A 12,811-nucleotide genomic window follows, 5' to 3' on the forward strand; every position below is an offset into this window, starting at 1 on the left:
GTCACACTGGCATGCATGGTGTCCTATGAGGCCTATGTGGGAAAAAGAAATTGAGAAGATTATGGTTTGAGGCCACTCTGGGCAGAGCAGTCCCCAAGACTTTATCTCAACAGAAAGAAGGTGGATGTGGCAGTGGGTGCCAGCCATATTAGCAACTCTGTGAAGCCTAAACAGTCAATGGTAATCCAGGCCCTGGCAGTAAGTAAGAACCTATCTCAAAATTAACTAGTGCAAACAAAGGGCTGAGGCATGCTTCAGTAGTAGAATACCTGCCTAGAGTTTAAACCCTAATACTGCAAAAGAAAGAAAGAAAAGGAAATTATCCTTTATTACCTAGAAATAACTTTTTTCAGAATTTTTCATATAGATAGATATAGCATATATATATATATATATATACATTATATATATATATATATAATATAATATATAACACTCAGAGCCCAGGAACTATTCCTTAGGTTTTTCATTCAAGGCTGGTACTCTACCACTTGAACCATACTTCTACTTCTAACTTCATACCCTCCCCCCACCCCTCCCCCTATTTGGAAGTCATGTTTCCTTGTGGCCTTCCCACACTACAGAAAGGATTGGTAGGTAAAAATTTCTGATGCCAGCCCCATTATTTTCTGCTCATTGGTGTATCAAACTAAATGGTGGGAAGCTAAATGGAAACACTGAGATATATATTATTTACAAACATTTAGACTGAAGTGGAATACCCCAGAATAAAAAGAAAAAACTAGAAATACATGAATGAACATTTTTGTGATAATTGTTTTCAATAAAGACGTTTTATCAACTTTTTAAAAGTAGCAGTGTTTACTAGTCCACTCTTATGAAAAGACATGGAAAGAAAAAAATTCTTAACAACCTTACCTTTGGTAAGCACCCACATGTCTACCAATTTATTATCAGGATAGCAAAAATGAAATGAATACTACTTCAAAATTAAATAATCAAAGCAACATTTTAAATTTTATAGAATATGGCTGAAGATTTAGAGAAAGTAAAAAATACTAGAGGCAAATGAATTTGTTAGAAGACAGAAAAAAAATGGAAAACCCAATAGCTAAAGCACTCAACTCGGGAGGTCAGATAAACTCTACCACATTCTAGGTCATGTTTCTTTCTTTGTCTTCCCTGAGAATCCATCCTCAGAGTAACAAGTGACCACAACTAAGTGCCATGAATTTCACATCAATGTCTGTCCACTTCCGCACTACCTCTACCTCCCCACCCCCATCTCCTTAATGCAGACATAGTTTCTCACAGAACTTACTGAAGGAAACATCAACTGCTTCCCTGCTCACCAATTTCTACCAAGATAATTTGTTAACATTCACCAGAAAAAAAAAATCTATGAACCTTTCCAAAGGACTTCAGAGCAACCTGGAAGTAGACAGCTACTGGAAGCAAAGACCTAGATTGGATACTAGATTTGAGATAAACGCCAGCACACTTCATTTCAGTACAAAGTCAACAGAATTTTTAAGTTACAAATGACACAAGAATATTTTCAAAAAGAACAATGAGTGAGTACCATGGATCCATGTAGAAATAGCACTATACATGTTTATTTTTCTCAGTACTCAGGGCTCAGAATCTCACATTTGCTAGGCAAGTGTTCTATCACTTGAGCCATATCACCAATTCCTTTTAAAAGTTATTATTTATTTTATCATTTTAAAGGTGATGTACAGAGGGATTTCAATTACATGAGTCAGATAATAAGAACATTTCCTTTCATTCAGTGTCTTCCCTTCCCTCACTCTCTCCTGGTCCCTCCCTCCCATCTCCTCTTACAAGTTGTACAATTCACTTTTATCAGTGTCCAGTGAGCCGAGCTGTACTTTTTCACCCTTTTCTCCTGCACCTGCCCTTCACTTTCCTGAGGATATACACATGGATATACCATGCATAAAGAAAAGAAGATAGAATCATGAAAAAATTAAAATTAAAAAAGAGATCTTATTTCCATATCTTGGGGTTTGTTTCAATATATATATATATATGTATATATATACACATATATACATACATATGTTGTTTTAAATAAACATAAAAGAGGCATGTAGGCATTGAGCTTTTGTGTTTCTCTCCTAAGAGTATCTCTTTTAATCTTTCTGTGTCTGAACATCATTAATAGAATCCTACATAATTTACCAGCCATTTTTGTATTGTTATTTTTCAGATAACATTATCTGGGCTAATCTTTCTTCTGTTACCACCTTCCAAGTAGCTGGGATTGCAGGAGTATGTCACCATACTTGGCCTAGATGAGTTTTTTTCCCAGTTTAATCAAAAGTCCATGTGAATCTAAAAGTAAAACTCAAAATGTAATATACAATAAAGGTGGCATTTCAAAATCAATGTATAAGGATGAATCATTAAGTAATTGGTACTGCGATCGTTGGTCATCCATTTAGGAAAAAAATAGAAGTTAGACATTTAGCTCACATCATTCATAAAAATAAATTCCAGATGGCTACAGAGCTAATTTTCAGAAGAGTTATGAATAATATATGCTCTCTCAAAAGAATTAGGTAGATCTATTTTCAGTAATACTATATATCATTCTGAAGTTTGTGCTTTACTAAAATGGTTCCTGACCCAGGTTATAAATGGGTCAGGATGTCCAGTGCTGTCTCTGCTTGCCAAGCCATGGTTTGGTTGGTTTATTTTAACTTTCTTTAATTTCTGTGCACTCTAATGCTAGAAGGGGACATCTTTCTAATTGGCACAAAGACATTCTAGGCTAGCAGCAACCATTAAGTAGCAGATTGTGGGCAACAGGTATATATATATATATATATATATATATATATATATATATATATATATATATATACTTTTTTAACACAAAGGGTTGAACTGAATATGCCCCTCTTCCATAAAACAAATTATATATTGAGCTGAGTACTGGTAGTAGTTGTAATTGTAGCTACTCTGGAGGCCGCGAGGTTTGTGGTCAGCCAGGGCAGAAAAGTTCACTGAATTCCATTTCTAAAACAAACAGCAAAAAGTTGGCCTGGAAGTATAGCTCAAGTGGTAGAGTATCAGCTGATTAAGTGCAAGGCTCTGAGTTCAAACACCAGTAGTACTAAAAAAAATTCATACATTCATACCTTCCACCCTGAATATCTTAGGAGATGAGGTCTTTGTAAAGGGTGGACCCTCTTGAGGTGAGTAGTGCCTTCTAAGACAGCAGAGGACTTGCTGTCTCCCATTCTCTGAGGACTCACTGAGAAGACTGCCCATTGCTGGCAAAGAAGCCCCAGAACTATGAGAAAAGAAATTTCAGTTGTCTAAACCACTTAAAGTATGCTGTTCACTTATGGCAGCCCTAGCTGACTAATACAGTAGGATCATGGGTTTTATATGTGCTGAGCTTGACAACTTGCTTTAACTTGAATGCCTTAATTTTTATAAGAATATCTTCATTATTATGTATTTTATGTAAAATGTTTGAAACATTAAGTAGAAAGAAAATGATGCTTCCTTGCAAAAGTTAAATGATTTTCCCAAGGTCATACATGATTCACAGAGCAGTAAAGAATAAAACCCTGCTCCATGGCTCCTACTCCTTCATCCTTCTTGTTGTGTTATAGTGTGGCTATTTTTCTCCTGTTATGTAATGTGGATTAATCTTATTTTCTTTTCCTTCTTTTCAACTGAAGTTCTGAATCAGCTAATCTTGATAATTACTGGGACAGGAAGCAAAAGTCTGAAATGATTGTGTAGTAAAGAAGCTCCCTGCTATGTGGGATGATTCTATTAGAAGCATGTCTGCTAATGCTGGGACTCCACATCTGTTCTCTTTCCTTCCAGCCCTTCTCAATTTCTGGGCCTCTTTACTCTTACCTTAAAAAAGTCGTTAGCTGTTTAACTAGTCCTTTGACCACTAACTTTGTCTTAAGTATTTTGTTGTTTGGCAATTGTTGTCTACTTCCTTATTTTTTGAATCACATTGTGGCCCATTTTTCTGCTATTTACTTGTTATCTTGATTTATACTTGTGTTTCTGGTTTCCCCTTGGTTGCTTGACCTCTTAACCTAGAATCCCAGCTTTACTGTATTTCTTGGGTCTCTCAGTAAGAGATTTACATAACTCTAAAGTACTGAGCTGATTGGCAAGTGATAGGCATTTTATCCAGAGAATCCTCAGAAGTACCTAGCATCTGTTTGTACCTCTAGACTCACTCTGCAGTCTTGCTAAGTAGACTTTGAGATAACTGTTCACAGAGGAAACTTCCTAGATATCAGCAAACCTCATTGCATAAAATACATATGTCTTCCAACGTGACATATATAGACACACACACACACATATATACATATATGCATCTTTCTTTCTTTCTCTCTCTCTCTCTCTCTCTCTCTCTCTCTCTCTCTATATATATATATATATACAGAGATACATATATATATATTACATACACACTCTGAGGAGCAAATTTAATAGGCTTTATTTCTCAGAGTAACATGAGGTTGACAGGAAAATTAAGTGGACAGGATTGAGTTCTGCCTTTTTTTTTTAAGGTGACTAAGGTAATCACTAACTTCACTCTTGGAAGGAAACTTGCTGAGATTTGTGTTACAAAAGGAAAGATCTCTCTTTAATTTACCTCTTGTAAAAAGATGACTAAGGATCTAGTTACACTAGATAACTCTGCCTGATATCAATTTACTGTCTCTCTGCTCCAAGCCCATTGATCGTCGTCTGCCGTGTGAAAATGGAGCTGAATCCCCAGGCTCTTAGAAGAGGGTGCTGGAAGGATGCTGCAAAAGGAGAGAACTTCCCTTCCTGACCTCCGGTTGTTCCTGTCACACAGGTCGTTTACATCCGGAGTTGCTTCACTCCTGGCGTCCTCACAGCCACCCTAATCATCTTCTCGTCAAATTTAGAGATACCATCACCATCAGATTTTTCTTTTGAGTCTTGCAGGCTTCCCAGTAATCAGCTTCCAGAGTGCCTAGGCAAAACCCAGATGGGTTCTTCCTGCTGGATGGGTGTTGATGAAATCCGGTTGGCCCACCCATGACTCTCTCCACGTGCCATGGATATTAACTGTAATGTCTACAATGTGGTCTGAATCCGTATCATGAAAGAGAGTCCCCAGTTACAAATGTGCTTCTTCTATTGAAACTCTCCTCAGAATTTTCTACTGTTCTCCACTGTTCTTTATATTTCTCATTTTTTGCTTGTTCATATTTTTGAACTCAGCTCCTCATGCATTTTTAGTATTCTTACCCAGGGCTGGTGCTCAACCACAATCCCACTTCTGGCTTTCACTGGTTAATTGGAGATAGGAGTCTAATGGACTTTTCTGCCTGGACTGGCTTTGAACTGTGACTTTAATTTTCAGATCTCAGTCTCCTGAGTAACTAGGATTTCAGGCATGAGTGACATCCAGCCTACCTATATATATATTTTTTTTATGTAACAAAGATTCTTGTTAGAGTTTATGATGGTTCTTCGTGTTATACTTTTCATATTCATATTTGCTATACTGTTACTATTTTCTGATAGACTCTGATTGACACAGTAATCATAGAAAATAATTTTTATTTATTTATTTACTTATTTTGCCAGTCCTGGGGCTTGAACTGAGGGCCTGGACATTGTCCCTGAGTTTCTTTTGTTCAAGGCTAGCACTCCACCACTTGAGCTACAGCACCACTTGTGGCTTTTTCTGTTTATGTGGTTCTGAGGAATAGAACCCAGGGCTTTGTGCATACCAGGCAAGCACTCTATCATTGAGCCACATTTCCAGCCCAGAAAATAGTTTTAATATCTCAGTATACTCATATTAAAATGAAGAGACTGGGCTAGGTAATCTCAAATGCCCTTTCCAACTCTCAAGTTACATATTTATGGGAGATTCTAGACAAATTTTTATATATGTGGTGAATAAATATATTATGAATACCAAACAGCACTTTATAATTGTTCATTGTCTTCTCCATTCCCAGTCATAGTAAATGGTTTTCCTTCCTATTAGAATAATGATTTCCCCCTTCTGGATCAAAATATTAAGGCACAGCAGCTGCCAGAACCATTTCCTGCACACGGCGGGCAATCAAATACTGTCAGGTCCTCTGTGAGGTTTAACTAGGAAGCTAGTTAAGGAACAAAATGGAAAACTAGAGGTTTATGCATAAAAATGAGAGTTTAAAATACATGATAGATATCATTTTATCCACTTGTGAATATAAATATTGAATAGGTACATTAGATATAAAAATGCTGTCTCTGATATTGTTTATTCTAACATATTACAGGAGATTTTATTACCACCTCCATTATCACACAATTCTCAATGGGTATTTTACCTTTCTCTGTCTTTCACTGACTGCTCAGCCATTAATTTCTTCAGTTCTTCCAGACGCTGGAGATCTCTCATTTCCATTTCTTGCCACTTCTGTTCTTTATTAGCCCAGTATTTTCTTATCTATTGTATAAAGGTGACATCAAATTTAAGTTAACAACAGATTAAAAATAGAGAGGAGAGCTGTAACATTATCCATTGGTTCACATAACAAAGATTGAATTTAAATGGCATTTCTACTTTTTGTTGTTGTTATTGTTCCTTAAAACTGCCTGTAGTATATTGGCAAGAGAAAAATAATTTAAAACCTGAAATGATATGCCCCAAGAAATCTTGTGGTTTAACAATTTCTGAAGTGGAAATGCAGCTTGTGCTAAGACCCAAGGTTTTAATGTTGGCTAAAATAATCAACTTCCAGGGACCCACAATAAAAGCATGTTATTGTTTCTAAAGCATGTGATCTACCCGTTATTCAAGAATATTTTTCTGCTCTTATGGTAATGCAGTATTTAACAAATATAGCATTAAAACTATTTTTACTCTAAAAGCATGGGCTTATTTATGCTAATGGACAGCATGATGTTGAAAACGTTTTGCTACTGGGGAAGTGGCAGGAGATGGGTGGGAGGAAGGAGGGAAAGAACAAATTATCAGGTTGTGGTATTTAGTGGTCCTGACTTATGTGGTAAAATAAAGGTCAAGCTTATCAAGTTCACAAAAGCGAACATATTTTCTTCCTATGCCTGGTTTATTTCTCTTCTCTGGAAATAGAGGTAAAATTTAGAAAACCAAAAGTATACATGTGCTATGTTCAGGGGGCTGGAACTACTTCAGGAATTTGCTGTGTTAATGTTGAAGTTAATACTTATTGTACAGAGGTCTGGGCTTCCATGTTCTATCTGGTACAAGAGACTGTATCTTGCTGGCAAAAGCTACAATGGACTCCAGTGGTGAACACTAGACCAGTGACTGGCAGCATGGTGACTGTGGGATCAGCTAGGTTCATTAGCCTCTCCTTCCACATATGGTGCTTCTTCTGAGAAGTGGATATGAAAAGTTAAGTGCTTTCCTGATGTGACCTAGAAATATGGTCTCTGATTCTTAGAAGATTCCTAAGGAACAATCCTAAGCAACATGGCCACAGTCATAGAAGTTCTGCTGTCTCATTAGTGACATCATTGACTCAATGTAAAGTGATAACTACCCCAGAGATGACTGAGGTATAAATTAGGGAGGGGAGAGATGATATATGTAAGTATATGTAAATATATATACACATATATATCCATAGAGAGAAACAGAAACAGAGACATACAGAGAGAGACAGACATTGAGAAAGAGAGTAAAGACTGACTAGAAAAGAATAATCCAGAGTACTAACATAAATGCCAAATCGAGAAATGCTCACAATAATTACTTTGTCTCTATAGAATTATAGCAGTTTTTATACTTCTGCATTACCTTGTTTTATTTTATTTCTTCCAGTGAATATGTCTGTCCTTATCAGAGGAAAATAAAGTGACTTCAAAACTAAATATTTTAAAAAGGAATTAGTTTCAGTTAGAGTATTTTTCTCTAGGTTGCAACAAATCACTGTTTACTTACTGGCCTTTCAGAAAGGGCAGTAGCCCTTTTGCAGATAATACCTAGACATAAGCAGACTGACCCCAGGGTGCTAACATCCTCAAATCTCTGACACCGCTAGTTCTAAGAAGTATGCTAAACTGGGGGCTTTGGGAAATCTTATAACCAATTATTTCTCTTTCTGGCTGTCTGGTAACTCATCCGCTGCTATGCTATGAACTCTCTTGTATAAATCCCTCTCTCTCTCTCTCTCTCTCTCTCTCTCTCTCTCTCTCTCTCTCTCTCTCTCCTTCCTTTCCTTTTTCCTTATCTATCCTCTACCTCCTGCATCCCTCTTTCTCTCCTTTCCTCTTCTTAGCTCTCACTTTACTCCTTCATAATGCTCTCTACTTATTCCCCTGGAACCTCTGTCATCCACGTAAAATCCTTTATACCTTCAACTCTCAGAACACTACTTTCTTTCCACTGACATTCTCTTAAGTGAAGTCTTCACATTCTCATGTGACATGTAACATGTGCCATGGAGCTAGGTCATGGGTTGAGCGTTTTCTTCATTACAAATTGGCATTTAAAATTTATAGCCTTCTGTCTAATCCTTTCTACTTTTCACATGTGTACTAATGGAATAGATTGCCCTTTACCTATCCTTATCACTGGGCATGTGGGGATTTCCAGGTCACTCAAAAGTGGCTTAATCAAGAATTCAAATATCCAAGCCTCAACCTTTTCCATCATAGCATCTTTATCTTTTTTCTAGACAATATCAGCCCCTGGTAGTCTCACAGTTCCATATTTCCTCCATTCCAGGGAAATGCCTTCTCCTTCAGGACTCTTTATCACTGGAAACAGTTCTCCCTCTGAATCTTGAATTATAACATAGACTCTGTGACTAGAACTGACCCCTTCATCCATTGTCCTCTGGGATCCAGTTGAATAATGCTATTCTAGTTTGGTGCTCATCCCAATGCTTTGATCATTAGTATATATTTTTCCCTCTCTCCTACTAGATTGTTGAAATTGTGGTTTATTTATCTTGGCACTTCTGAAAGAAACTAAAATATCTAGAACATTGTGTGTACTTAATAACCATTTGAATGATGACACAATTGTAGGAACTGGTATCAAATTTATGACTTTAGTCAAATCTTCAAATTAATCCACATTCACTTGATGAATTTTGGTCTGTGTCTCTCAATTTTTCATAATGATATTCCACAGCATTTTTGTTAAGTTCAGCTCTGTGTCTTCTTCTACGTCCTCATGTTATCACAGGAAATAGCAGCTCTAGAAGATCCCTTGCCCATCAGAGCAGAAAGTCCTTCTGTTGATGACACTGCCTCATCAGGACTACAGTCCACATGCCCACAATCCTCTTCTCTAGAACCTTAATCCATCCCTCTACCTCCATCTTCTTTGTCTTTGCCTCTTCCTTCTCTTCACATAGAATTAAACACACATCCCTCCTACTAAAAGAAGCTTAGGAGGGTTTTATTTAGATATCTCAGACTATAATACCACAGTCTTCATTTTTGTTGTTGTTTTCCCCAAACAACTGAGAATGCTTGCTATTCTTCAGTTTTTCATTTCCTCACCATGGCATTTCCAATCTTTGCCTTCCCAACAGGAGGAATTTACCAGGGAATAAGGCAAAGCAGAACATTTCTATACATGTGGTAAATGCCCAAATATATTAGTAACAATCCAGGGAAGATTAATTGCTCTCATCAGTGCCTTCTGAAGGGTCAAATAAACCATCTTTTCTCAGTGTGTGTGCTGTACCTGGGGCTTGAACTCAGGGCCTGGGCGCTGTCCTTGAGCTCTTTTGCTCAAGACTAGTACTCTACCACTTAAGTCACAGCTCTGCTTCCAGCTTTTTGGTGGTTAATTGGAGATAAGAGTCACACACTGCCCTGCTCAGGCTGGCTTTGAACTGTGATCCTCAAATCTCAGCCTCCTGAGTAGCTAGGATTACAAGCCTGAGCCACTGGCACTTGGATGAATAATCTTTTAATTTGTATTTTACTTGGTGTCTCTGTATATTTGATTCCAATAATACTTATTTATCAAGTTACAGACTATTGACTTGGGCATTCATTTGTTCAACAAATATTTACTGAGCACATATTTGAAGCTAGATATCTGTACTATGTACATTGAATACAGTATTTAATAATAGATAAGGCTTCTGCTTTATGATACCAGAACTTCCTAGAAAAGGAAAGAGGCAATAAGCAGGTAAGTAAATAAACAAGATATTACCTGTTGTGTTAGCTCCAAAAAAGGAAATAATCAAGAAGATTATTTAGAAGAATTGGGGTAGAATTCTTAGAAGGCATATTGACAGTAATTTTAATGGGATATTTGGATGGAAATGTGAAGGAGAAAGCCATGCAGGGGGAAAGGGGACAGTGCAAGAACAGGAAGCTGTGGCTCCAAGGGCATTTGACTAGAAAAGATGACTCATATGCTGGGAATCCAGAAGAGGCCAGCACAACTGGAGAGGTACGATGCCTTATGACAAGAAGTGATATTGGACAACTGTAGGAGAACTAGATAATTAGGTGAGGATTTAGTATTTTGAAACAAAGAAAAGTCATTAACAAGTTTAAAGTAAGAGGTGAGAAGGTACAAGTTCCACTAAAAAAAAAAAAACAACAACTCCGACAGTTAAGTAGAGAAACTAATAGCAGAAGGGTTAACAAGAAAACTAAACAGAAGAAGACAGAGAGTCACTTGGACTCAGAGACAGTGAAGTGTTCAGATTTGAGATATGCTTGTGAGTTGGAGGGCAGGGTGTTCTTTAAGGGATTCCATGGTTAAGGAGAATGATTCCTAGGGTTCTCCTTGGGCAACTGGTTGGATGTTGATTTCACTGAGATGAAAGGTTTGGAAAACAAAGGTAAGAGCTCAAGTTTGAACAAACAATGCTTGATGTGCCTATACCACTTCTAAGTGGAGATACCAAGAAAACAAATGGAAGCCCAATTTCATAGCTCAGTTGAGAATTCTGTCCTGGAAGTCTACATTAAGCATTTCTCAACTGAAAATGCTCTTTGATTCCACAAGGCTAGATGAGATCTTTAGAACGAGAATGTAATAGAAAGAAGATGACCAATCATGTAACATCTGTTGCTTTCTTCTCAGCTTCTTCCAGCAGAATGACTTCCCTCCTCCACCTATCAGTCAGGCTCAGTCTTTAAGAGCAGAACAAATGCCAGGGCAAAGTAGTTCCATTCTGACCACACCAACTGCTCTTTGCCTATGCTTATTACACTCTTGTCTTTGCCTTTTGAAACTCTGCCCTGGATTGTTCCTTAGACATTTGGGCAATTACTAGAATGGGTCTTGTAACTGCTGTTTTCCTGCCTGGTAAGTCCCTCCTGTTTATCCTTTAAGAATCAGTGTTAACACAGTCTCCTCAGCCTTTCTTCTCCTCCTCCTCCTCCAGATATAGCTAGGTGTACCCCCTGGGGCACTATTTATGTTTCTTTATCATGGCATTTTCCATATTGATGTACATTATTTATCATTGCATCCCTAGTACCTTGCATCATGTCTGACTCATAATAGGGTTTAACGGATCATGTTTAGGTGAGTAGAGGCTTCCTCTGGTCTTTAGTCCAAGAATAACAAAATCGAGGATGGGAACCAGGCCAGTAGTTTTATTTGCAGGATGGTAAAGTCTGAACTAAATACTTCCCTAAGGACAGTTCCATTCACTTTCATCAATTAATAGACCAGGAAGTGTGGATCAGGAATTATTGGCCTTGTAAGCTTCAAATTAAAGTTAAGACTAAGGGTGCCTTAACTAGCCCTTTGGGACATTTGTTGAAATATAGAAATGTGCACTGACTTTTAGGCTTTTTGAGTGATCCTTAAAATATTCCAGTGAATGTTTAGAAAGTGATGAATTGAATTTATAACCTCTACATGAGATTTCTAAAGAAACAACACAAGCTCTCAGTACCTGCCATCTCCTCTTATTGCCTTTGATTTGTATTGAACACAAGATGTTCCTTTTCATAGTTTCACATATTTTATTCAATTTGGTAAAGTTAAGCCGGTATAAGTGTAAATAAACTGAAGAAATAAACTATTCTCCATATATATTCATGTGCCAAAATAATGCTATATTATTTTTCCCTAGAGGTTTAAGATTATTTTTATATTCTTCCTTACTATTGTAATCTTGAAATCAATGTTTTTCTTATTAAAAACTTAACTGGTAAGCATGATGTTTATGGTTTGAGAATACATCAAAGTTGAACTCTAAGAAACTTAGACTAATATTATACAACCATTAAATTCAGCATGAAATGAGAATTCCTTATGTATACAAAGAAAGAGGAGAGAACTAAAGCATAATATAAGGGAAAGTGAGACCCTCTAATTTCATGTTATCTGTGCACTATTGAACCTTTGAGTGACCAGACTTCTGCACATTGTCCCCTGGTCATTATCTTGAGAGCTTTAATAAAGTTTCCAACAGGAGGCCATAACACTTAACCAGAAACATAAAAGATATGATATATGAATCTCACAGTATTCAGTTCCACATCCCTCAAACAATCAAGATAAAGTATATTGCTAGTCTATTTCCTAGCATCTAATTTCTTTAGATAGTTCCTTGAAACTTAAAATATCTCATTTCTACTTTTGGCCTGGAATATCCAACTCCTCTAAAATATATAGCACTGTTATATATATATTTTTTAAAAAATTAGGATATAATGATGGCGGTATAATTTGTGGAGGGGAAGGGGAAAAACAAGTCATTTAAATAAGGATACAGGTAGACCCGTTGCAACAATGAGAAGTACAAGTTGTTATGTCGAAAACAAACTTTACAACTTTGGGGGGGGCAGGGAGGATTGAGTGGGGGGGAAGTTGAGAAGG

The 12,811-nt window shown here is 37.1% G+C and overlaps 1 protein-coding gene across 1 annotated transcript in view; it reads right to left on the minus strand.

The window, feature by feature from the left end:
* The window catches only part of Ccdc148 (coiled-coil domain containing 148), a 198,100-nt gene that overhangs the window by 47,892 nt on the left and 137,397 nt on the right, over nucleotides 1-12,811 (minus strand). The window contains exon 8 of the mRNA XM_042683543.1: nucleotides 6,336-6,454. Within this exon, the coding sequence (XP_042539477.1) occupies nucleotides 6,336-6,454 (119 nt within the window). The remainder of the gene's footprint in view (nucleotides 1-6,335; nucleotides 6,455-12,811) is intronic.

This window comes from Dipodomys spectabilis, unplaced genomic scaffold, assembly GCF_019054845.1.
Source record: "Dipodomys spectabilis isolate Male_0828 unplaced genomic scaffold, ASM1905484v1 ptg000081l, whole genome shotgun sequence".
In the NCBI taxonomy this organism is placed as follows: Eukaryota; Metazoa; Chordata; class Mammalia; order Rodentia; family Heteromyidae; genus Dipodomys; species Dipodomys spectabilis.